This window comes from Panthera uncia, chromosome A2 (assembly GCF_023721935.1).
Source record: "Panthera uncia isolate 11264 chromosome A2, Puncia_PCG_1.0, whole genome shotgun sequence".
Taxonomy (NCBI): domain Eukaryota; kingdom Metazoa; phylum Chordata; class Mammalia; order Carnivora; family Felidae; genus Panthera; species Panthera uncia.
This window is the reverse complement of record NC_064816.1, coordinates 79242085-79267439: the sequence shown is the minus strand read 5'-3', so window position 1 is coordinate 79267439 and position 25355 is coordinate 79242085. Positions and strand designations below refer to the sequence as shown.

Here is a 25355-nt window from a genome sequence, read left to right as displayed (position 1 = left end):
TCTCTATTCCCACTACTTTCTTTCTTTTTTTTCCCATGCCTTTCTTCCCAGGGTCCTTACCTTCCCAGAACGAGAGCCTTCTGCCCACACTCAGGCCCCATGGTATCATAGTAAAAGTTTATGCCAAGTATCAAAATAAGAGTGTTTTTTTGTTTGTTGGTTGGCTTTCTAGTTCCTCCTGCATCACTTTCCAGTGTGTAAAAGGAATAGCTATATATTTGATTTCCCCCGATCCAGGCAGTAATAAAGACCCAATAGTCAAACATAATATGTTTTAATATCTTTCTCACTATGGTTATTGGACCTGGAAATGTTGGGAGGTTTGGTACCAGATGGAATTGGAATTATCTTCATGTCCAGTTGACTGTGAGAATCGGCCACAATACTGCCCCCAGTCTTGTCCATCCCCCATTTATTAGCACTCTTTCCCTGTCTTCCTCCTTCCTGGTTAATTGCAGATATTGGTGATGTTGTCTGCATGATTCCTCACTATTCTGAGTGTCTTTGCTAATTCTTTGACTGTCCTTGGAGTCAGGCTCCAAAGTGTTCCTGTATCCATGGCTTTGTATGTCTACCATTATATGTGAGTGATGAATGCAGTTCAGAGGACTTAACACTATAGCGTGACTTCACATTTTAACAGCACATAAATAATTTATTAATCAATAACAATCCAGTTCAACACACAGAGTATATTACAGGTCAGGTTATTCTCATACCTCCCAGCACATGATAATGTCTGGTTCCCTGGACAAAGTTATTCTTCATAGTCCTGGAGCACCTCTTATTCATCCAGGAAAGAACAATACCTAGTGCATTGGAGGTGACCAGTAAAATGGTGCTGAAAGGACTGAGAATTCTAGGGAGCACCACAATTTTCCAATCTGGCTGATATGGTAAAACTCATAATGCGCCCCCCCAAGTTCAGGAATAAGGCATATCCTCCATGATGAAGACTTTCAGAGCTACAGCTATCCATTAGACTTAAGTCATAATGGAAGTAGGGAGACTTGCTGACAAAACCAAGCCCCATACCATGACTTGGAACTGGTTTTCCAGTCTTGTAGCTTTCATCCTCTTGCTCTACTTCCGGCTCCCACACCAGCCACAGGCAATCATGTGCATCTGTGTATTCACTTGTCTTCTACTCTAGTTAAGCAAAAGTGAATATTCCTAAACGCTTTTGTGTCCCCTACTCTCCTTCTCAAATGCCCCCTCTCCATCTGGCAAAATGCATTCTAGAGCCTCCTCCAGTGTCCCCTTTTTCTGAGGCTTTCTCTGAACCAGCAGAAAAGTCACCTTTTCTTCTTGTCCCAATTTACCCAGGACTGTCCCAGTTTTAAAACTTAAAGTCTCATGCCCTGAGAAATCCCTTAGTCCTAGGAACTGAGGTGGCTGGTCACCTGACTTGTTTGTCTCCCCAGTGGAGTAATGTGCCCTGTCGGTGAAGGAATTGTGTCATAGTCATGTTTGTGTCCCCAGCGCCTGGCACACTGATAAATTAATGAACTTAAATATGAGACTTGAAGGACAAAGCCATTCAATCATTGTTGGCAGATACCAGTGGAAGATGATGTATTAGTCTTGGCTCTTAATACAGAAAGATCCTGGAATAGTGCAGTCTTCTAGTTTCCTTCTAGATAAGCTCTATCTTACCTTTAAATTTATAATTCACTTTTTTTTGCTCAATTGAGAAGTGAGTTTAGAAATACCTTTGATAATAACATTGCACCCAGCAATAACATTTAAAAGAGATGTTTTATGGGAACAAGAAGGGGATGGATAGAAAATATTTTTAAATGCATGCCCAGTGGCTCTGAAATTTTTGAAAATGAGTCTATGTATCTTGTACATCCCGGGGGCTTCATGACATGATTGACAGTGCACAGTGCTATTTCTGCTAGGAGTAAAATATCAAGTTTTCTGTGTAATTGGTAAGTAGTAATGGATAAGAGATGAATGCCCCTTATATATAAAATACACATTGCAGGTCAATGTCTTAACTAAGTAACTTAACACTACTGCTGGAGAAGGGGGAGAGAGTTCATTTATCTGAAAATATATCCACATTTGGTAAGTTCAGACTCATGAAAAATGGAGGACAGACTCCTCAGCTGTGAGAATTTCAGTGCTAATATGTGGATACTCTTCTCAGTTAGCTATGATTCTGCCTCCCACCTGCACACTATATCCCCAGGTCAGACACCCTTTTGTCCAGGAAAAGAAGGAGCAAGTAATATGTGAATAACTCAATCTTCCCACCCACATTCACAAAGCAAACTCACATTACCCTCAGGTACAGTAGGGCATAATGAATGGACATTTATAGGAAGCAAATTATCACTTAAGTGTTAGAATTGGGAAGAAATCTTTCCAGAGGTGGGATTCAATTATTCTGTTTTTTAAAAAAAAATGCTCCTAGTAAAATAGATTCAATTCTTCCATTTATCCGAAGCTCCTATTTTAAAATAAAATATATTTAAAACATTTGTCTTTAGACTAGTACTTTTAAAAATTAGCATTTCAAAGCTCTGTAAGGCATATTTTGTATTATGTAAGCCCTATTTTATAATTATTTTTGTTCCTGTTTTATCTCTCCTACTATACTACATGTCTGGTTGATCTTTACCCCTCCCTGCACCTTCTTCCATTGTGCTGAGCAAAGAGTATTTGAGAAACAAATATTTGATGAATCATGATAGCATTTATTGACTACTTATATCCAGGTACTGGTCTGAAGTGATTTATTCACTTAAATTCATTTAATATGCGTACTCTATGAGGTGGATATTACTTTTATCCCAACTCTACACATGAAAAATTCTGAAACACAAAGAGGGTAAATGATGTCTCCAAGGTCACACACCTAGTAGAGCTTGGATGGGAATCCCAGCAACATGTCTATAGTGATTAAGGTGTTAATATCCTACCCTGCCTTCTGGGAAGAGGGTTGGCCCCAGGAGATCCCCATAGGGTTATTATCTTCTCTTAGTTTCCAAGGCATGAAGTAGTTTTTACTACTTGAAACTTCATAGTAGAGAAAACTTTATGGAGTCTTTTCAAGGCTTGTTATAAAATGAATAAACTATGCATAGGGAGGATACAATGTATGTGTTCACCAATGCAGCTACAGTCTAGGGGTTCAGATGTGAGGAGGTAATATGCAGACTTTTCTGACCACCCAGAAGCATGGGAATCCGAATTGGGGTCACAGAAAACCTAGGGAATTCCAAGGAACCAGGAGATTCACACTCCAATTCCATTCAGGAATTATTTTATATTTTTTTAAATGCTCCAAGTGAAATACATTTTGGGAAACCCCTAAAGAAGCAACATTACATACAAGGAATGATATACTAAGCTGCAACCCAAAATCCCAAACCAATCTTCCACACTCAATGCTGAGTGGCTGCCTCTGTGGGCTCCCTCATTTTGTCCCTAACATAGTGCTTTTCCATATGAGCACATTTCTAGGGTAACACAAGGTAGCAGCTACTAGTAATGAGCCTCTCAGATCCAAATCTTCCATCTTCATAGTAGGCTGACATTTTCACCTATCACAAGAGTGTCTTGGAAGATTTTCTGTTTTGAGGGGTTTTATGAGTCTTCAACCAAATGCAGATTGGTTCTATCACGTGACCTGGCCCTAAACTTCACATAAAGTTCTGTCACAAGATATATTTCACGAGACAGTTAAACTGGAAAAACCAATGAGATCTATCTTTCATGGATGCCTGCCTCCCATCCATGCACTTACTCAACAAATATTTATTGAGTGCTGGCCACCTCATCATTACCTTAAAGTAATTCGTGTAACCACCTTGACCACCTTGTAAATATTTCAGCTGCGGTACAGTCTCTACTTGAAAGCTATTCTCTTGTCTCTCTCACATCAACCCAAAGGTCTATTTCTAAAGTTTCAATTTTAGTCAAGATGGTGGGAGAGTAGCCAGTGGGTACAGAAGATGTCATTTGTGATTGTGAACTAATCTCCAAAAGCCCAGGAGAAGCAAGGCGGGGCATGAAGAGACTGGAAAATGGAGGCAGCACTGGTAGTGAGGGTCAGATGATGGCCTTGATGACCCTCAGCTGACCTGTCCTGTGTGTACTGATGGGCTTAGGATGTCCAACTTTACTCCTGTTTCTCCTATTCCCTCAGTGAAGGAGGTGGCAGTCAAACAGGAACCTGACCTGGGACTACTTTGAGTAGCATATCATCCAATCAGTTGCAAATATTATCCCCCCCCCCCCAACTCCGTGCACGTTGTGAAACTTGTGATATCATAAGCCCTCTCCTCTGGAGCCAATATAGCATTTCCTAGTACTCCCCAAGGCCACATAGAGAAAAGGAGACTTCCACATCAATCTTATCAGGCAAGAAATTCCTTATTCGACTACCTTTTCACACCTTCTCAGCGTCTAACTCCAGAGGAGATTGCAACCCTAGTTGCACACTAGTGCTATCTGGGAAGTTTTGTTAATGCCAATGCCTATAGCTCATTCTGATATTAAGGCTCTGTTGATTTAGCATGGGCTTGAGTCTTCTCTCTTTGTGTTTTTGTTGGTTTGCTTGTTTTTAAGCTCCTCAGGTTTGTTCAGAACTACAAAGCACTGCCACAGATGAACTTATTTTAAGTTTCCCTTCCATAGTGAAAGGAGGCAGTTAGGCTGCAAATGAGTGAGCACAAAGGCAAAGACGAACCTCATCCTTGAACACCCTGATCCCTTTGCCATTCCAACATGGAAGCATCTCATGTCAGCAGTTCTTGTGAAAAGAAAATTAGGTTGTTAGAATATACCCACTTTAGAATATGGCTTTTATCCCCTTAGCAGGTACCACCTAAAGATTCTATTAGTACCAATGACAATAGGCTAGATATAATTAAAGGGCAAGAACTCTTGGTAGCACCCCAGGTTCCTGGTCTATATGGAAGCAAGATGAAATAGCTAGCAATGATCTCACAGAGCCTAAACAATGAGAAGGATGGTGGAATTTATCATTCACATCCTTTGTACACATTGTAAGACCCCCAAATCCTTGCTGAAAGGACTTGAAACTATTCATTTTGGAAGCACAAGGAAGACAAAGCTTTCTTACTCAGCTACAATCATATTTCTTTGTGATAGGCCTTTTCAAGCTTGGGAGCATTTTAACTTTTAAATGAATGACTTCATTTATGATGATGTGAATGTTCTGTAGCAATTAGTTCAGGATACTAAAGCCATACCCAGCTTCCACTATTTGTGGGGTACAAGGCATGCCAGACTGGTTCATTGATATTTTCATTCTCTGTGAACTCTAGAAATTCACTTTGATGATGAATGGAGTATTTTCAAAATAGTGTCCATAAAGCAGGTGGCCACACATTGATTTTGCTAAGGAAATAATTACATGCAGGTGGCAGTTGGAGGAACCCAACTGTATATAGAAATGTATCCCAGAATGCTCTTATAATGTATTTTCTGAGGATAAGTTTCCTCGTGTGATGAACAGTGACCTAGCAGAACAGAAATAGAACAGACAGGAAATGAAGAAAGCTGATACTTCAGTACACTTCAAAGCAGCTTCTTGGTTTCTCAAAATTACTAACATATATTTGTAAACAAGTTTTAAAACACACACTCATCATTTAGTTATTTAACCAAAAAATAATGTCTTTCACTGTGCCCACTGCTTAGCATACAAAGATGAACACATGGCACATGTACACAGGTGTGCACAATTTGGACCCAGGCACAGGCTAATGAGCCCCCATGGGCAGGGGTGGGGGCTACCAGAGGATGCTGCCTTCCCCCACCCCTGCTCATCTGTCCCTCCCCCCCTTGTTTTCATTTAGCTCCTCTGGTTCTGTTTGCTCACTGGCCACTGTGTTCATCCAGGAGATTCCTCAGAAGTGAAGGCCTTTTCCTTCCATCCCTTGGGACACCAGGGGACTGTGCCCTGCCCCAGGGCAGTGTCTCCTACCTGAGCCCACACACACAGGAGCCTGGCTAGGGGCATACCCTTGGCCTCTCCTTGTGTTGCAAATTTATTAACAACCAATAAACCAATTAAGTGGCGACTACTAAAGAACTTAAAAAAAAAAAAAAGAGGGAAGGAAATACACACAAAAATCAATTATTAAACTACTGTATGATATGGTTATGATAGTTCGTGAAATTCATTATTGTGAAACTATCATTAGAATATTGTATATCACATCACGAAAACCTCTTTAATCCAAAACCTAGATAACGGTAACAGGAACGGTAACTATGTCCTCTGAACATGTTGGGTTTAACATAAATACTCAGAGGAATATAACTAGATTCTCTCTCCAGTGGAATTAGCAGCCTGAAAGCTCAAAGCTCATTTGTCACATAACACGGGTAAACAAGTAGGATCCTATATTATCAAGTTTGTTGATGGATCTTCTACCTAGATTCAACTAACATCAGCCTGATTTTGTTTACTTTGTTGACTTTGTGCCTTAAAAGTGCTCCCAAATCCTCTTAATGATGAGACAGTTTTAAAGAAAATAAACAAAAAAACAAACAAACAAACAAACAAACTGGAACAAGAGAATTCTGTTCAAGGTTTTATGAGAGCCAAGGGGAAGAGTGGAACACAGGTTGGCAGTGTTGCTAGGGGAAGCTAGGGAAGGAGTTAAAGCCCAGATGGGAAAAGCATCGTGATGATAATGACCCTGACAGCAGCACTTACTTATAATAGGGATAAAGACTAGCTAGGCCTTGAAGAATAAACAGTAACTAAGACCTGACAATTGTGGGGTTCTCCCCATGTATCTGTGCTTTGCAAACCTTATTTCTCTGATCTTCACAGCAATCCCAAGAAGCAGATAGTTATGTCCCCATTTCGCACACGAGAATATTGATGCTTCTGGAGTTTAGTAATTTGTCCAAGATGCCACATCACACCCAGGTCGTCTTGCTTCAAGCGCTGCAGTATTGATCACTGAATCTCACATGAAAAGATAAGAGCACTGGCCTAGTGTTGTCATTGAGAGAGTAGCTCCAAGTGTGTCAAAGCAAAACGGGCATGTGGTGATGCAGCAAAGGTGAAGCCACAGAGATAAGGAAAGGCAAAGTCAGGAATGATATTTCTTTGGGTAATAGGAAGACTTCAGGGGATTTTAACAAGCAGGTTACGTGAAAAGTGGAGAAAATGGAAGAGAAACCTCAAACTCTGATCCTTCTGCAATGGAGTGGGGGTATCAGAGTTGCCAGGGTGAAGAAGCTTTGAAAGATCACACGCCATAGCTCACTACACGCCACAGATCACGGTGACTCCTTTGTGCACAAGAGCATTACAGTAGTATTTACCTCCAATTGGAAAGAATTTTACATAAGGCAGACTTACTTTGGACTCCGTACTGGTGACTTCCATTACCAAAACATTGCTATAAAGCACCCTCTTCCTAAATAGCACCAGAAGCAATATGAGAGAAAGGCCTAGGGCTTTTAAATTCCTCCCCCCAATCCCATAAAGCCTATGGACTCAAAATACTGACAGTGATGGTAAGGATGGGATGGTGATGCTGGTGTCAGGGCGGTAACAGCTGCTGCTAGTTACTGAGCTGTCTGTGTTTGATCCTCTGCACCAGCACTCACTATTTCATCAAACCCTCACAACCTGCCCAGGAGGAAGGCAATATCATGTCCATACGACAGATGAAGGTTTAATCACACAACTATTCATGTGGTGGAGCTAGATTTTTGAATCCAGGGCCAATTGATTCAAGAGCCTGTGTGGCAGGCAGCTACCCTTCCCCGACCCCCGTGAGGAAGTAATTAGATACTGCAGCCATGGAATCACGTTTCTGACAACTGCTTTTCTGTCTCACTAGGAAGTATCTGATTTATAATAATAGAAAATTGGTTGTTGAGACTTCACTTCTTTTGCCTCCTTTTCTTTCTAATATGTACTTCTAGAAGACATAACGAGAGGATTCTGTGGCGGGGGGCGGGGGTGCACTTGCCAGTGTGAACTCATACATCAGAAAGAGAAGGTACGTAGGTAAGAATTGCCTTTCAGAAATAGGCATGGTCAGATCCCAGCCTTGCCACTTTGTAGGCAGGAGATTTAGAATAAGTTATCTGACCTCCCATGTGTCAGTCTCATTGCCTTTAAAACAGCAATGATTCAAATTCAGGACTGTTGCTTAACTACATTGACAAAATGTATCTACTACACTTAAAACAGAGTTAAGTACTCAGACCTGTTCGTTCGTCTTCTACCTTCTCTTTGCTCTTCAGGCTTTCATACCATAATCCTATTTCTGTTTGTACAAAGAACCAAAACCAGTGTATATGTCAGCCTTCTTGTGGGGGCATTTATATCCTACAGAAAGAGCTGTGTGGTGCTGCCATGAGGCAGAGTTGTTGGTTCCTACCCTCTTCATGGACAAGGAGCTCTAAATTTCATACAAGAATTCATTAAACTGTAAGCAGACTATAAGGGATTCTTATACTAGAAGACTCAAGTTAGCTGATCCACAGCTATGAGTCTGATATCTATGAGTTTATCATCTCATCATATCCAATGTAAATACTCTACTTTTGATTTATCTAAGCATCAGCCCTCCTACGGGCATTTCTACAACTTCCATAAATATATTTGGGAATCTTTCCTTCTATATCCCAGCCCTTCAATCCAGGTCTGTCTGACTCTAAAAAGTGTGAACGCTGGTCACTAGTGATCAGTGAATTTAACTTATCTTGTTAGATATGGGGCCTTTGCAAAGCTGAGATGATACTCTTCTCAACACCATTTGGTATACATTTCCTTTGCTGACCATTTGTTTTATTTTTTTAATGTTTTTGAACATTTATTTATTTTTGAGGGACAGAGCACGAGAGGGGAAGGAGCAGAGAGAGAGAGGGAGACAGAGAATACCAAGCAGGCTCCACCCTGTCAGCACAGAGCCCAACACAAGGCTCGAACCCACAAACCGTGAGATCATGACCTGAGCTGAAGTCGGACGCTTAACCGACTGAGCCACCCAGGCACCCCTGACCATTTGTTTTAATGCATCAAACTCATCTCACAGCAGACCAGAAAGCAAGTGCACATTCTAGTTCTTTGGCTGAATCATGCATGATTTAAATACAATAATATATGATTGAGCTATTGAGAACTCTGCCTCTGTCACAGAAATGTGAGTTGTCCACAGGCCAGTCCCAGCAGAGGCCTGACCTCATGCGGGGGAGTGGGGGGGGGGTGGTGGTGGGACTTGGCTAATCACATAAGGTGTCTCTTAATTGCCTGCTCTCTGTAGAGCTATACATATGTTCTCTTAAATGACTTTGCCCCACTGTTATCCTAATTTGAAATTTTATTTTTTAGCCACATAAATAGAAGAACACAGTTTGAAAACCCTGTCCTGGAAGCAAAAAGGAAGCTACAGCAGCATAACATGCCCCACACAGAACTTGGAACAAAGCCCATGCAGGCCCCAGGTTTCCGAGGTAAGTACCATGTCAACGTGCAACATTTCAAGGGGAAAAATCATCTATCAAACTTCCCGTTCTTCCAAATATGCCTTTAGCTTGGACTGTTTCAAATAATCGATGTGCTTTCCCCAAACCCCGCTATTAGCTTTAGCTGGGTGGTAGCTCTGTTTCTAAACGGATGCACTTAGCAACCATGGATTAAGTTAAAGCCTCCGGCAGTACCTTGTAGAAATGTACAGCATGTTGCCAGGTGGAGATTAATGGGTTTTGACAGTGGTACTGTGCACTGCAGATTCATAGAGACTCATAGGTTTGTCCTCAAAGACCACGCACAAGAATAAGGCTTGTTCTCCTCTGACAGTAGACGGCTCCTCATCGACATTACCCAGGCCCAAATCTGCCCGCCCCCGCGCTGTGCTGGAGAGGTCGCGCAGCGTGACTGACTTGTCTTACTGTCTGCGCAACCGCACAGGGAGGCCCTGGCCCTTTGGTATGTCCGAGGCTGCTCACTGCACTTGACCACACTTGGAACCATGTAGTGGGATGAGTGCTGCACAAACTTTTGACATCTTGTGGGCTCTTGCTCGTCAACAAAAGCATGAACACCTTACCACTACTGCACAATCACAATGAATGTAAAGGTCTCACTAAAGCTTCTCTCCAATTGTACATGTTACATTTATAAAGGAAACGTAGATGGCAAAGTTACATGCTTGTTTCATTTGCATTTTAAAGAAGAGAGATGTAATGAGAAAGAATGAAACCTGGCCTTTTGTAGCAATGTGGATGGAACTGGAGAGTGTTATGCTAAGTGAAATAAGTCATACGGAGAAAGACAGATACCATATGTTTTCACTCTTATGTGGATCCTGAGAAACTTAACAGAAGACCATGGGAGAGGGGAAGGAAAAATAAAAGTTAGAGAGAGAAGGGCCAAACCATTAAAGACTCTTAAAAACTGAGAATAAACTGAAGGTTGATGGGGGCTGGGAGGGAGGGGAAAGTCAGTGATGGGCATTGAGGAGGACACCTGTTGGGATGAGCACTGGGTGTTGTATGGAAACCAACGTGACAATAAATTTCATATTAAAAACATAATAAAAAATATAGTAGAGAGGTGTAAAATAAGCTTAAATGTAAAATAGAGAATTATATTTAATATTTTAAAAGATATATGTGATGTATAAATACATAAATTAAAATTCCAATATGATGACTCATTATATCTACTGCATATCACCCAAAATGTAACAGCAGCAAAAGCACCAAAATAGTTAGCTAAGTTACTATATATAGGGTGACTGTTGCAAATATCAAATCATATCACCCAAAGTGTGTGTATATGTACCTATATATATACAGACACACATATATATACACACACATATTTGAGGTAGCATTTAAAGCAGATATTAATTCTATTTCCCAGCCTGTTATTTTTAAGCTTTAATATGCTTAGGAATATGTTTAGTACAGATCATAGCTGGAAAAGCATATTCTATAACAAATTAGTGGTCAAACCTAGATGAGGGGGGTCAAGTTTTGTTCAGATTATTTAGGGATATGATTTGAATGTATCAACAATATTGTTACAAAATGTGTTACCTTTACATTCATAATTATATAGAGAAATATCAGCTTGCCTTTTGCTCACTTTTCAGAGTATACTAAAGACAACAAGGTCAGTAGAACTTTATCTGGTTATTTTATAGCATCTTACAATATAAACAAAAGTTAACTCAGTTCCCACATCCGGGCAGTCCTTCTGAACAATTGAGACCTTTGAAAAGATGGTAGCATACCATGGCTGCTATTCTTTTAAAAATAAAATAGTCCATTTTGGCTTTCTAGTTTTACCCCTTAAAGGATTTATCAGCCACTCACACATACCTCCTGCTCGGAGTCCTTTAGAACAAGAGAAATGTATCCAGATGTGTCTGGATGATTTGGGCTCTTCTTTATCTGCAGGTGTTGACAGCCTGTTGATTCGGCCCTTTTTAAAAAGCCCAAGGAGGGCTACTTTGGTGAATGGAAATATTGACCGACAGAAAATCTTTCCACAAACCAGGCAGCTTTTGCACTTTCCTGGATTCGTGGGACTGCTCTGTGTCAGCAGGTCATTCCCCACCCCCTGCTTGCGTTACTACAGGAGACCCCACACCTACCCCTGGGATTGCTGCGCAGTAGGGGGTTTCCTCTGCATGAGAACTTGCCTTAAACATGCTTTTTCTTTTTTAACTTATATTGGCCAATGTAGAAAAACCACTCTTCACCCGGGATGCATCCCAGTTGAAGGGAACGTTCCTCAGCACCACCCTAAAAAAGAGCAACATGGGTTTTGGATTCACCATCATTGGTGGAGACGAGCCTGATGAGTTTCTGCAGGTGAAAAGTGTCATTCCCGATGGGCCTGCAGCACAGGATGGGAAAATGGAAACAGGTGAGTTCCTTACTACTTCGGAAATTTGCTTTACAATCTTTCTTTCTTTTTTCTTTCATTTTTTTCCTAAAGCAAATAGGCAGAGTTTCTTTGTGTTTTTCATTTGAAGGTCAAAGATCACTTCACTTTAGGGAAACTAGAAATTATGTTTCTCCTAAGTTTAAGAGTATCAAATTGAAGTATTTAGGAAATAGCTCCAAGTATCACTTTTGTCTCATTTTTCCCACTGCCCCTTCTATTTGCTGGATTTAATGGACTCTTGAGATTGACACTTTTCTAACTTATTTTTAGAGTTCCTTCTTAGAGATGTGATTAACATTTCATACTATTCTACCTTATATTCAACCATTGATATTTTAAAATCTGCATTAATCTTGTGAGAGTCTCATGCTGAATTGGCCCAGGTTAGATATTTAAATATGTATGTTCATCTCATAGAAAAAAATGTTGAATGGTATTCATCTTTATATGTCCCTATCAATATTTTAATATATAGGGTTTTTTTTCCTGTAGTTGTTACGAATCCATTTTCACATGCAGTTACTTGGATGTCTATCAAATTAGAATCAAAATTCATTTAACATGGAGATGCAGAAGCAAACTATGAAGGTCAAGAAAATGTAAAATATGAAAGGTGTACAGAGGTAGAGAAAAAACATAATGAACTAAGTCTGGTTTTCAAGTCTGATTTTGAATTCTCCCACCTGGCCCATGACCTTGGATTAATCCCATAATTTATAAATGCTAGTTTCCTTATCTGGAAAAAAAAATGGAAGAAGAAATTAAAAGACATGTTTTTGAGAGAGAAAGTGCAAGCCAGGGGAGGCACAAAGAGAGAGGGTGAGAGAGAATCCCAAACAGGCCTCACACTGTCAGCTCAGAGCCTGATGTGGGACTCCATCTCGTGAACCGTGAAATCATGACTTGAGTCGAAATCAAGAGTCTGTCGCTTAACCAACTGAGCCACCCAGGTGCCCCAGAAAAAATCAGATTTTATCTTACGTACTTAAAATACTGGTTCAAGAATTTTGTACTGTAGTTTTTGAAATACATTAGAAAGAGTATACAAAGTGCTGTAACTATATCTCCAACAACTATATTGCCATTTCATATTTTCCACAAGGTTGATTTAATTTGTGGTATTAACTCACCAAAGTTAATGGTCCTAGTAGAAACACAAATTAGAGAATTACTTTTGAGGGAAAGTTATCACATCTGTATGGTCTATATGTTTGTGAATTTACCATTCAACAAATGGTGAATATTACCATTTATTAAATGGTTCCTCCAGAAATTACTTCTTTCCAGTGTCACCTAATGAATATATTTGTCACTGCCACTCACTAGTGAGTAATAATCCATTTAATACGTGTTATATCTCCTTAAAAGTTGAGTGAAGTTTTAAAACTAACTCACCACATTTTTTAAACACTACAGTTGTAAAAATCATGTGCACATAATTTTCTGTAAGAGTTAAGTTTAAAGAGTGTCCAATTCCACTGCTCATCTAGTGTTATTTTACTAAGCAGCCACACCTTCATGGTCAAAAAATCACGGAGAAATATCAAATGACTCAACTAAAAATCATCTTATTGCTTACAATTAGAATAAGAGGAAATTATGGAATTAATAGCATCCTAGTAGAGGAAATGTGATCCTCAAAGCTTTTGAACTTCAGTGAAAGACTTAATAAGCCTATTTCTTTTCATAATAAAGAATAGTTATTTTTTCTCTGATCCAACCCACTATTCCATGTTTCAAAACTAGAAAAGAGTTTTTTCAGTGTAAACTTAAAAGACAAAATAAGACATTTGCACAGCAAAGCTTTTTCCCTTCTTACTCATCGTGCTAGTTTGCTATAGTCACACAGTCCAAGCCAGCCTCATTCAACAACAAAGTCAAAGCTTTTATTTATAATTGAGCAGACTTTCTTCATTTAAAGTAATCACAAAACAGGTCCCAACAGAGAAAGAAGAACCTAGGATTTAATTCTATTCACTGTCTCCTATTTATTCCTATTCATTAATTCAAGAACACATGTTCAGTTCCTCACTTTCACAGCCCTTACAGACAAGAGGGTCACAAAGATGGATATAACAAGGCCCGACTCTCAAGGAGTTTACATCTAGGAGCTTGTTCAGATACATGAACAAGTAGTTGTAACACAATATGTGTAGGATAAATCTGTCATAACCATGATGTTGACACAAAGTCAAGCGAGTGGGAGGAGGAAGCAACAGAAATTTTTTAAAAGAAAAGGGTATTCCTAACCATATAATCTTATTAGACTTTTATAGGAATGATAAAATACTCAAACAATTTACATGTTCATTGTTAATTGTGAGATAATTTGAAATAAAATGTAAACACACTTCAGTGACATTGCACAAGTTATATTAGGAATGACTCCTCAGTTCATTCAGCTAATATTTTATGAATAGCCATATGTCCTAGCCATGCTGCTAATTATTAAGGATGCAAAAATTAAGAGATGACTGTTTCTCTCCTTAAGGATCTTACACTATATGGGGCGCCTGGGTGGCTCAGTTGGTTAAGCCTCCAACTTGGGCTCAGGTCATGATCTCGCGGTTTGTGAGTTAGAGCCCCACATCATGCTCTGTGCTGACAGCTCAGAGCCTGGAGCCTGCTTCGGATTCTGTGTCTCCCTCTCTCTCTGCCCCTCCCCTGCTTATGCTGTGTCTCTCTCTGTCTCAAAAATAAAAACATTTTTAAAAATTTTAAAAAAAGATCTTACGCTATAGAAATGAGTGACATGTTAATGAATATTTATATCAACATAATAATAATAATAATAATAATAATAATAATATGTACAGGGGCACCTGGGTGGCTCAGTCAGTTGAGCATCTGACTTTGGCTCAGGTCATGATCTCGAAGTCCATGAGTTCAAGCCCCATGTTGGGCTGTGTGCTGACAGCTCAGAGCCTGGAGCCTGCTTCAGATTCTGTGTCTCCCTCTCTCTCTGTCCCTCCCCCTCTCACTCTCTGTCTCTCTCTGTCTCTCAAAAATGAATAAAAATTTTTAAAAAATTAATAGAAAAATATATGTACAAAGTCCAGAAATAGTACAGAGAAATAGGAAATCAAATCCATTGGGAGATGCTTAGGGAGGGCCTCATAGAGAAGATGATGCCTGACAAAGTTTCTAGTGATGAATAGCTGCTTGCTAGGTGGACAAATCAGGAAAGCCCTAGAAAGAGGAAATAACACGTGCAAAGGCACAGTAGTAGAGAATGCCTTAGATAATGATTTACAGTGTATGCCAATATTCCAACTTCAGTAGACATTCATGTGAAGTATCAAATAAAATGATAATCATAACTGGTAAAGATGAACTACTATGACTCACAGCAAACATCAAATAATATATGGTCATATATCCTCAAATACAAAACATAGATATCGGAGCACCAGGGCAGCTCAGTCAGTTTAGCATCTGACTCTTGATTTCGGCTCAGGTCATGGTCTGACAGTTCATGAGTTCGAGCCCCACGTCAGGCTCCATGCTAACAATGCGGTGCCTGTTTGGGATTCTCTCTCGCCCTCCCTCTCTACCCCTCCCCCACGCATGTGTGCACCTTTTCTGTTTCTCTCTCTGAAAATAAATTAATAGACTTTAAAAAAGAATTGTTTTTAAATAGACACTACAGATATAACAGGAAATGCTTTGTATTTAAAAGGTGAGTGGTCTCATTCGACATTGATGAAATAAGCAAGAAAATATTTGAATCAATTTTTCTAGCTCTAGGTTATCTCTAATTTAGGCAAAGAAATGTCAATAGTTTGTGTGGATGCAAAGAAAGATCCACCATACTAAAAGGGTGACCAAGGGTCCTACACAATAAAAACAAGGGTAGGGTGGGAATTCTTTCTTTCTCAGACAGCACTGACTCATGGGAAGGGGTAGAGAACAGGAGAAAATGAGGACATTGTGCCTCTGGCTGCTTTTTGACAACTAATTGAGCCAATCCTCCATGGTCCTGTCATGTTCCAGAAGAAGCTTTCTTAGAAGAAATTACCACAGTGCCCAGGAACCATCCAACTTCTGATTATTAAATATTCTACATGTCCTGGCAATCATGTGTTGGCACCAGAGATCCTGATAATGTTCTTTAAACTATTTTAAAAAGCAAGATTGATATACTAAGGCTTACATAGAAACTGCAGAGTCTTGATAGTTATTTACCTAACATCCTTCCTGAGAAAGCTTCTCTCGTTACATGATGTTTCATGTTTTTTCCCCAGGCTAATTTTTGAATCAAGGCTTGAGGTTTTCAACAAATGTAAGAGTCAGGAAAGCTGGCCTGTCTGTGAAGTTCTTCTACAGATAGGGGTTGAATTATGAGGTCACTCACAATCTATTAGATTTTATTGGCCCTCTTCTAAAGTTTATCCATGTTATTAGTAAATGGCAAGAGACTGAGAGACAAACATCTTGACATCTCTACCTCCTGGCATTTTTCCGTTTCAGCAGATCACTGTTACTATCCTTTTACTGGTTGCTACCTCTTTATTTGAGTTTCTGAAAGCAGAGGCACAAGATTAATTTTGTCAGAATCACTTGAGGAGCTTTTTAAAGATGCAGATTCCTGTACCCCTGGGTCTACTGATTCCAAATTTCAGCAAGTGGTTTTTGGGAATGTGCCTTTATAGACTTTTAAAAATTGTCAAATCAATATATGCATGTGAAAAAATAGCATCCAAATATTTGTAATGCATAAAACGTCTGTCCTGCCCCTCCCCACCCTCCAGGCCCATATCCCAGAGGCACTCAATCAGTTTGTATTCTTATAGATGGTAAATATCTTCACACCTCCAATTAATGTGTTTATACTGTTGTTGATTTAACAGATTTAGACATGGCCTATATTTACTTCCTCTTAGAAAGAAATGAAGCGTTAGCTCTCTTGTCTCCCATCTGCCTTCTTACATTTTCCCAGTTGAATTTTACAACTAATTTTAGTCAGATTTGTACAGTTTTTGCATTACCATGGCTTTGTAAATTTGTTCACTGACCCCAGTGGCATATATTAATACATTTTCCCCCTTAAACAGCTTTGTGAAGTTTCACTTTGTCTTTCTCTCTTACTTGCAACATCTTTCTTAAAACTATTTTTTTTTCCTCCAAAAGCACCATCATATTAGACCCTCTAGAGGATCTCTTTTCCGGTTCCTGTCTGAGGCCAATTGTATATCTGACCCTTGGGGATCTTCCATTGTATCTCTCCCCCTGCAGAGTCCCCCATTATCCACATTGTACCTCTTTTTTATGGAAGCTCATTTTACTAAGAGCACAGTCCTCATATGTGTTGTGATCCTCAGTTGTCCATATTTAAAAGTGAAACTGAAAAGTTTCTCTAGGGTTCTTAGCCAGGGGCAGAATATGAAAGTCTGTTAAATAAGGCCATTTTTTTGGAGACACCCTTAGTTTTCAACTTGGGGCAGGTGATGGGTGCTCTCCATGCAATGCCGCCAGGAGGATCTTCTATATACTTGTATCAGATGTCTCCCAATCCCAAGCCTTTCTTGGATTCTGTAGAGCAACTGAGAGCCCTTCTTGTCTGTGTCACCTTCCCCTCCAAGAACACACTAAATATGGGCCTCCTGGGTGGGTCATTCAGTTAAGTGCCTAACTCTTGATTTTAGCTCAGGTCATGATCTCATGGTTTGTGGGATCAAGTCCCACATCAGGCTCTGTACTGACAGTGCAGAGCCTGTTTAGGATTCTCTCTCTCTCATTCTCTCTCTCTCTCTCTCTCTCCTTTTTCTCCCTCCCCCTCCCCCTGCTTGTGTTGTCTCTCTCTGTCAAAATAAACATAAACACACACACACACACACACACACACACACACACACACACACACATTAGAACAGGAATGCACAAATGCTTTCTGTAAAGGGCCAAATGTATATATTTTAGGCTTTAGGGTCCAGGTAGTCTCTGTCACAACTATTTAAGTCTGTCATCATGAAAGCAGCCTTAGACAACACACAAACAAATGGATATGGCCGTGTTGCAGTAAAATTGTATTTACAAAAACAAGCAGGAGGTTTGGCACCATGAGCCATAGTTTGCCAACCCCAACTCTAGAACAGACCTCCCAAAGCCATGATAAATTAGTTATCATGCCTTTATTTTTATTCCATATGCTAAGATTCTCTTCAACTGTCATGTCATATAACAGCCTCTCTGTCAGATAAATGGCTTCTCTCAAGTTCTCTTCACTGCAGTGGGTTTATGCATTTTAAAGTCCTTGTTAAAGAAGATAGCCATGTGGATTCAGTCTGCCATCTGGAACTAGAAGTCTTAGAATCTGCATTTTTACACCCACTGAAGTTTGAGAATGACTGAACATAGTGGTACAAGAAGACTCCTTTCCCATCTACTGTACAACTTAAACATTCTCCATCCTACCCTGACTGCCTGTCAATAGAGCCTATGCTCAGCATTACTTTTAAGGAGTGTTTATGAATATTCCTTGGTGCCAACTTTTGGGATAGAGTCTATGGCCATCTACCCAATAGAACAAAGCCAATTAATCCTTATGTTTATCTTTCGTATCAGTCTAAGACATTGAATCAAGAGCAATTTCTCATTCTTTGGGGATTTTAACCCCTGTTAATACTTTATCCCATAATTCACATTTTCTGAAATCTTAGTTATTCTTTTGCTTTCTAGGGGACAGTAAAGACTAACCTGAGGTTGTGAGTGCTAGATGAGCAGGTGACTGCTTGGCTCTCAACAGGACAGTCATTGCTCCTCTTAAGGCTGGCCCTTGGGTACTGATTCTCCAGTTAATGGTCATGCAGTGGTTTCCCACCCTGCTCCGCCCCTAACCATTTGATTTTTCCTAACCATTTAATCTTTCCTAGCCAGTTTTAGCTCAATGGTTTAATAAAATTCCACAGTTATTAACTAAATATCTCCTGAGAAAGAGCTATATGTATTGAGAAAGCCCAGGAAGTAATTAAAAAATGTTTTCTGTGTCCCATTTTCCCTCTACCTCATAACTTGTAACCAGAGCAGCCTCCCTTTTGAATTTTGAGCACACACTGTGTTGGTCTGTCCCAACTGCTATCTTACTGATTGGATTGCTTTATAAAACGTCTTAGTGAATCAGCCAGTTCTTCATCACCACCCACCTCCACCTCAAATGTCCACATTTAGATGGTACTGTCAATATCCAGAAGCAGATGAATGAATCGGGGAAATGTAATTGTTCTATTTGAAGTATCTATTTAGTTTTCTATTGAAATCCACACCAAAACTCAGTGACTTAAGGAACAATCAAATGTTTACTCATGATTCCACATTCTTGCCTGGGTGGTTCGCATCTGCTAGGCTCACTTTGGGACTTGCAATAATAAAAATGGAGCAAGGAACCTTAATCGGGGCTCTTGTCTTCTCCCGGACATTAGCAGTCTCTCACATTTTAATCCTGCATCCCACTTTCTTGCTACTAAGAAAAAACTTTAGACTCAGAGTCTACAACACAATCAAATGTTTCCTCGTGATTGCACATTCTTGCCTAGGTGGTTCTCATCTGCTAGGCTCACTTTGGGACTTGCATGTGGCCACAGTAATCTAGAAGCTCTCCTGGGGCTAGGATGTGCTAGGTGGCTTCACTTGTAGTTGATGCCTCAGCTGGGATGGATGGGACTCCTGAGGTAAGGCACCTCTTTCTCCACGTGGTCCCAGCCACAAGGTTTCTGGTCCAGTTTCCATGGTGGCTTAGGGCTCTAAGAGAGAAAGGAAAACTGGCAGGCCTCTCACAGCCTAGCCTGCAAACAGCACAGTATCCCTTCTACCTCTTCTACTGATCAAAGCAAGTCACAGGTTTGCCCGTATTCAAGGGCAGGGAAAGTAGGCCCCATGTTTTGGTAGGAGAAGTGGCAAAACATTTCTAGTAATCTTTCATCTACTGCAGTATCCTTCCTGTGATTTCTTGTTTCTAAATTACCTGACTTTGTTCAAACTTCCCTGAGAAAATGATCTTTTACTTTCATGGACAGTCTATCTTTTTACCTTTGTGGTACAGAAGCATTGCTAACGTTTTACCTTCCAGTTTTCATTGTGCTACGAATAAATAACAGTGAATCATAATACCACGTCCAGGGATTACAAGCAGTAAAATCACCAGATCTCCAGCTCTATATTTCTAATAAAAAAGAGGAAGTGGTTGCAGCAATTCAGTTTGTAAGATCTAGCAAAATATTCAGATTCAGATCTATGTTAGATACTTTTCTAAATAACCCCTTGATATTAACATCATTTGTGCCTTTTTAAGCATTTATGAACTACAAAACTATGAACTATTATGCTGCAAAAAAAAAAAAAGCAAAAAAAATCTTGTGCTCTGCAAAAGCCAGAAAATACAATTGAATTTCTAGCCAACTGACCAAAACTAATATCTCCAGTAGAAAAGAAATAAACTGTTTTTGTTTAGCTTTTCAATATATCTACTCTTGATTCTTTCCAAACACACCTAACTTTTAAAACCTCACTTCATGTTGTTCAAATACCTAACATCTCCCCTGCAAGTAATATGCCTTTTGGATCGATCACAGGACATCTTGCAAAGAAGGCAAGAGACACACTAAACACTTTCTATCTTCTGTGCTCTTTTTAAGAGGATATAGAGGGAATGCAAATGCCATCATTGGCACAATACTTGATTTGGCTGCAAACCAAACCACTTGAAAGGATTAAAAATTGTTGCACTGGGGTGCCTGGGTGGCTCAGTCGGTTGGGCATCTGACTTCAGCTCAGGTCATGATCTCACAGTTTGTGGGTTCAAGCCCCACGTCAGGCTCTCTGCTGACAGCTCAGAGCCTGGAGCCTGCTTCAGATTCTCTCTCTCTCTCTCTCTCTCTCTCTCTCTCTGCCCCTTCCCCACTCACACTCTGTCTCTCTCACAAAAAATAAATAAGCATTAAAATTTTGTTTTAAATTGTTGCAACAATTCTTAAAATCATTCAATAGTTTCAATAATACATTTAGTTTTTGAAAAGAGGTCTTTGTAACCCAAATAAATGCTGTTGCAGTACCTCTTTTTTGGCACATTTCTGCCTTATCTCATTTGGTAAATACCTTGCACGATGCTAGTCATGACCTCTTCATGTAAAATCACAGTCTAGAGAAAAGCTCACTTGAGAAGGATTAAATACTACACAAGTCCTGTCTAGTTCTCCTCTCTGCCCTAGGCTTCAGAGCTTTATTTCCATTTTAGCATAAATATAGCAAAGTTTGTTACTTTAATTTTGTTTCTAGTTTCAGTGTTGGTGTCCATTTGGGCAAGTCACACAGTAACTGAGTTACAATATTCATGACCCCTGTAACATCAAGGAAGTCAATGCACTTAAATGTACTTTTAGCACTATTATTTTTATGTTACTCTGCATAAAAGCTTTACATTAATTTGCAGTACAGGTTCACTGGCCTTCCTAGGAGCTAAATAAGAAAGGAGGTGGGGGCTTTACTCAGCCTAAGAACAGAGCTCAGAACGGTGCTAGGTGTTATAACACCAGGGATGTTACATTAAAGTAACCTTACTGGACATGAAGTTGGCATTTTAAAAATATGAAAGCCTATTATTTAAGTTTAATGGAAATGGATTGGAGATTATGGGATTAATGCTATCTTTTTCTTACCTACTCTATGGAGGAAGTGGTTGGTTGTCATTATACTAGTGAAAGGTTTCAGTTTAAATTACACATATTTGAAATAATGGTATTATCTAAAAGCATTTAAGAAGTTTTTAGCATTTTAACTTCTTAGATCTGGGGCCAAGATCACCAAATCCCTCACTTAGGAATGAAACAAAAGTCTCCAAATAGGTACAAAGCTTACCAGATTCTGGTGTCTGGATTGTCATATGTGCTTTTTTATAGACAATGTTAAATTCATCTCATTCTTGTTCCTCTCCCTCCCATCACTAATGGAACTACACCTTCCGTTCATCAGGAAACAATATTTTTTAGAAAAGGTGCTTATTTTCACTTGTCCCCTACTTCAGCTGACTTGTGAACTCTTGTTATTTTCAATCCTCCCTCCCCAACCCCTCACTGTAAGCTCTCTGACACCAGGGCCTATATCTGACTTCATCATTAATAAATTCCCAAGGCTTATTTACTACCAGATATATGACATACATTCAATTTGGTGATTGCACAGTTGAAGGGATCTATCTGTGCAGCACTGATTTGCTTACATGGATTACTATGGAGGCATAAGATGTGCTATAATAATCACAGATTTTTCTATGATTATTTATGCTCCCTTAGAGAATTATTTAAGGTTTTTCTTCGTCTAATTTAACCAAACATTTCGTTAGATGAATTATTACATATAAAGTTCTTAGAATAGGGCATGACATATGGAATCATTCAAAATTGGTTACCATGATTAATATTTATAAGACTATCTTCCAATAAATTGAAGGAAGCTTTAGTATTCTGGGAGTGATAGATCCATGAAAAGATTTATGAACAGCTTAGGATGTTCACCATTTGGACCCTGGGAATTAAATGATTCTACATGGAACACTTAACAACAAAACAGCTCTTAACTTCTTAAAATAGTTTTTGATTTTAAAGGAGGTAACCAGAAAATTTTTAGAATGATGGTGCCATGTTGACAACTCTTATTCTGTTGGCAGACTGTCAGATGAAGTAGAACGCTCAACCTCTTTTGTGTGCATATTCCACTGACATTGGGCTGGGTGCCATTCAGGTAGCCATTGGATTCTAACCCCTGTTCACTAGACACATGTTAGAGACATCAGTAACCTAATCTTAAGATGTTTACTGAAGTTCCTCACTTTTTGGTATTATAACCCAGTCCAAAATAAAAGCATGCCGATCCTGAATCATAACAAACAAAAAGAAAAGTCTAGGGAGGGTAAGATGGTTGGAAAATGTATGAGGCAAAAAAAAAATGTTTCTGTTAAAAGAAATAATACTCCCTGAATCAAATATCTATATAGGATATTGGTGCATATTCCTACAGATTGTGAGCTTGTAAGTGGTCGTTGAATAGTTTAATTTCATAGATACACACATATATATTATAATCTATAGATGTGTGCAGTATAAATGAGAAAAAGAGGCAAGAAATATGTCTTTACTGTTTCATCAGCTAAGTCTTAGATCTTAGTTCATAATTATAAATCTCTTAGCATTCTAAACAAGAAGTCTTCATGGAAGTCAATAGGAGATAAATTGCCATGCAGACCTTTGTTTATAAGTGTAATTCTGCTGGTTTTTGCAAGCTGCCAGTGAAATTAGAGATGGAGCACGCTGGAGACTGCACATACCAAAACCGCTGCAGCTGCAGAAACATTATTCCCGTATCCAATGTAATTAATGTGCCTCTCACATGCGCCAGCTGAGGATTTGCATGAACTGACTAGAGCACACACGGTAAATCTTGTGTCATCATCTAATTTACTACTTTGTTCAAAAATCCAACTCTGCAAGGTGAAGTGTGCATTTTTTAATGGCGAGAACTATTGTCAGAAAGGAAAACGTTTCACCACATATATGAGATATTGACCAAAAAGAAAATAAAGTGGGAACTTTGTTTTGTGAAACCAAGATTAATAGCCTAGAACTGTCTTTCTCCATATTATCACCTTTGTATTCCTTCCCTCTTTGTTTTAAAGTGTTGGGTCCTGAAATTTTCACTCCTCTTGCTTCTTTGTTGTTCTTTTTTCCTATTTTCTCATTTGCCTGGGGGAAAAAAACTGGAAAAAAACTGGATCTATTTTCTCCAGTTTTCTCACGAGAGAATGAAATTTTGGGCCTGAAAAAAAACTGACTTAGATTGCCACATCTCTAAATTTAATGTGAAGCACTTAACATACTTTCAAGCGTGGTGATGGATAGACACACTATGTAGCAGAACTGGCATGTTTTCAGAACAGTTTCTCATGGACTTGTATAAGATTGTGTTCCTGGATTGGGACATAAAAGCTTTGAAGTGTTAGAATAATGAAGTTGGTGCAAGATGTAGCAAGAGCTGGAATTATAAGAATCCATCCTGTGTGCAGTGAACATCCCTAGAAAATAAGGTGCCAGGATTTTCTGGTCATTGACATTTGCCTACAGGCTACATTAGTGATGACAGGTGTAATCTCAGAATTTATAAAGTAGAACCTCGAGTGCAAACTAAAGGACATATAATTGTTTCCATTGTCTTTCATCAAGGTGGGTCCTTGAGATATTTTTAACAAAAATGCAAAGGTCATTTTTCCTTTGGAAAAAAAATAACCATCTGCCATTTCCTAGAGAAAAGGTGACATTTTTCTATGAAAAGGAGACATTTTGCCCAGAGGCGAGTGGAGGCAGTTTCTGGGATTGCCTGACAGTGAGTTTACATAAGAGCAGAGTAAGATGCTGTGCCTCTGGCAGAAATGACATTTCCCCCCCTATTCAGCGTTGCAAATTCTAAAAAATACAAAACTGACTTTTGGGTGGTAGTTCTGGTCTCTTATTGATGTGTGCAGTGGCATTACTAATTAATGTTGTGAACACGTGCCATGCTGAGACAAGGAGAGTTTATACAAAGATGGCAGACTGGGGACTGAGCCCTGAGCTAGAAGTCCATTACTTCACATTGGATTTCTATCACTGACTAATCTTGTTCTGTTTCACAATCCACCTAGTGCCCCACTGTACAGCATCAGTGTTCCTATCTGTTAATAATTACTCAAAACAGATGTATGCATTTGCTCATTCATTTATTCAGCAAACTTCATAATAGGATGTTGAGTTATTGCTTTGCATAGAAGTGGCTCTAGGTCCTGTCACCCTCCCCCAGGGCTACTGTGGACTTGCCCTACAACAATAAACTGCCCCCCCTACCCCCCTCTATATAAAAAGAAGCTGGAGAAGGAAAATTTTTCCTCAATGTAGTTTTCCTCATGTGGGATGCAGTGCAGGCGTTGACAGGTAATACAGTTGTCCCCACGAGAAAGGGAGTGTTGCTTCCCATCTCCACCTCAACCCACATGAGGAGGGAGGTCCTAAGGGAATAATCCCTCACTGAAATTGAGGTTGTCTAAAACAAGGAGAGATGGCATTTTAATTTCTGAATTGGACATTTATTCAGGCAGTGAGTGGACTTGCTTCCCTTGCCATCAGAAGAAGAGAGAAGTGAATTGGACAGAGATGGAAAGATAAAGAGAAAACACGACAGTGAAGCCACTGCAACCCAGGATCTGGCATGGCAAGGCTATATGAGTTTTCTGTGGGAAAACTTGAGCCTGCCATATTTCATATACACTCAAGAGAGCTGCCTACTGGGCAAAGAAAACCCAACAAGAACAGGCTGGGCGACGTTCCAATATGGCAGCAGCTGATGGATATGAAAGAGGTCAAGCTTGAATCAAATACTGCACTGACCCTGGGATGGATGTGCAGACCCATCCCATGAGAGAGCC

The 25355-nt window shown here is 39.5% G+C and overlaps 1 protein-coding gene across 1 annotated transcript in view; it reads left to right on the top strand.

Moving 5' to 3' along the window:
• The window catches only part of MAGI2 (membrane associated guanylate kinase, WW and PDZ domain containing 2), a 1334434-nt gene that overhangs the window by 1012889 nt on the left and 296190 nt on the right, over positions 1-25355 (top strand). The window contains exons 8-10 of the mRNA XM_049642268.1: positions 9347-9468; positions 9815-9943; positions 11711-11893. Of these exons, the coding sequence (XP_049498225.1) occupies positions 9347-9468; positions 9815-9943; positions 11711-11893 (434 nt within the window). The remainder of the gene's footprint in view (positions 1-9346; positions 9469-9814; positions 9944-11710; positions 11894-25355) is intronic.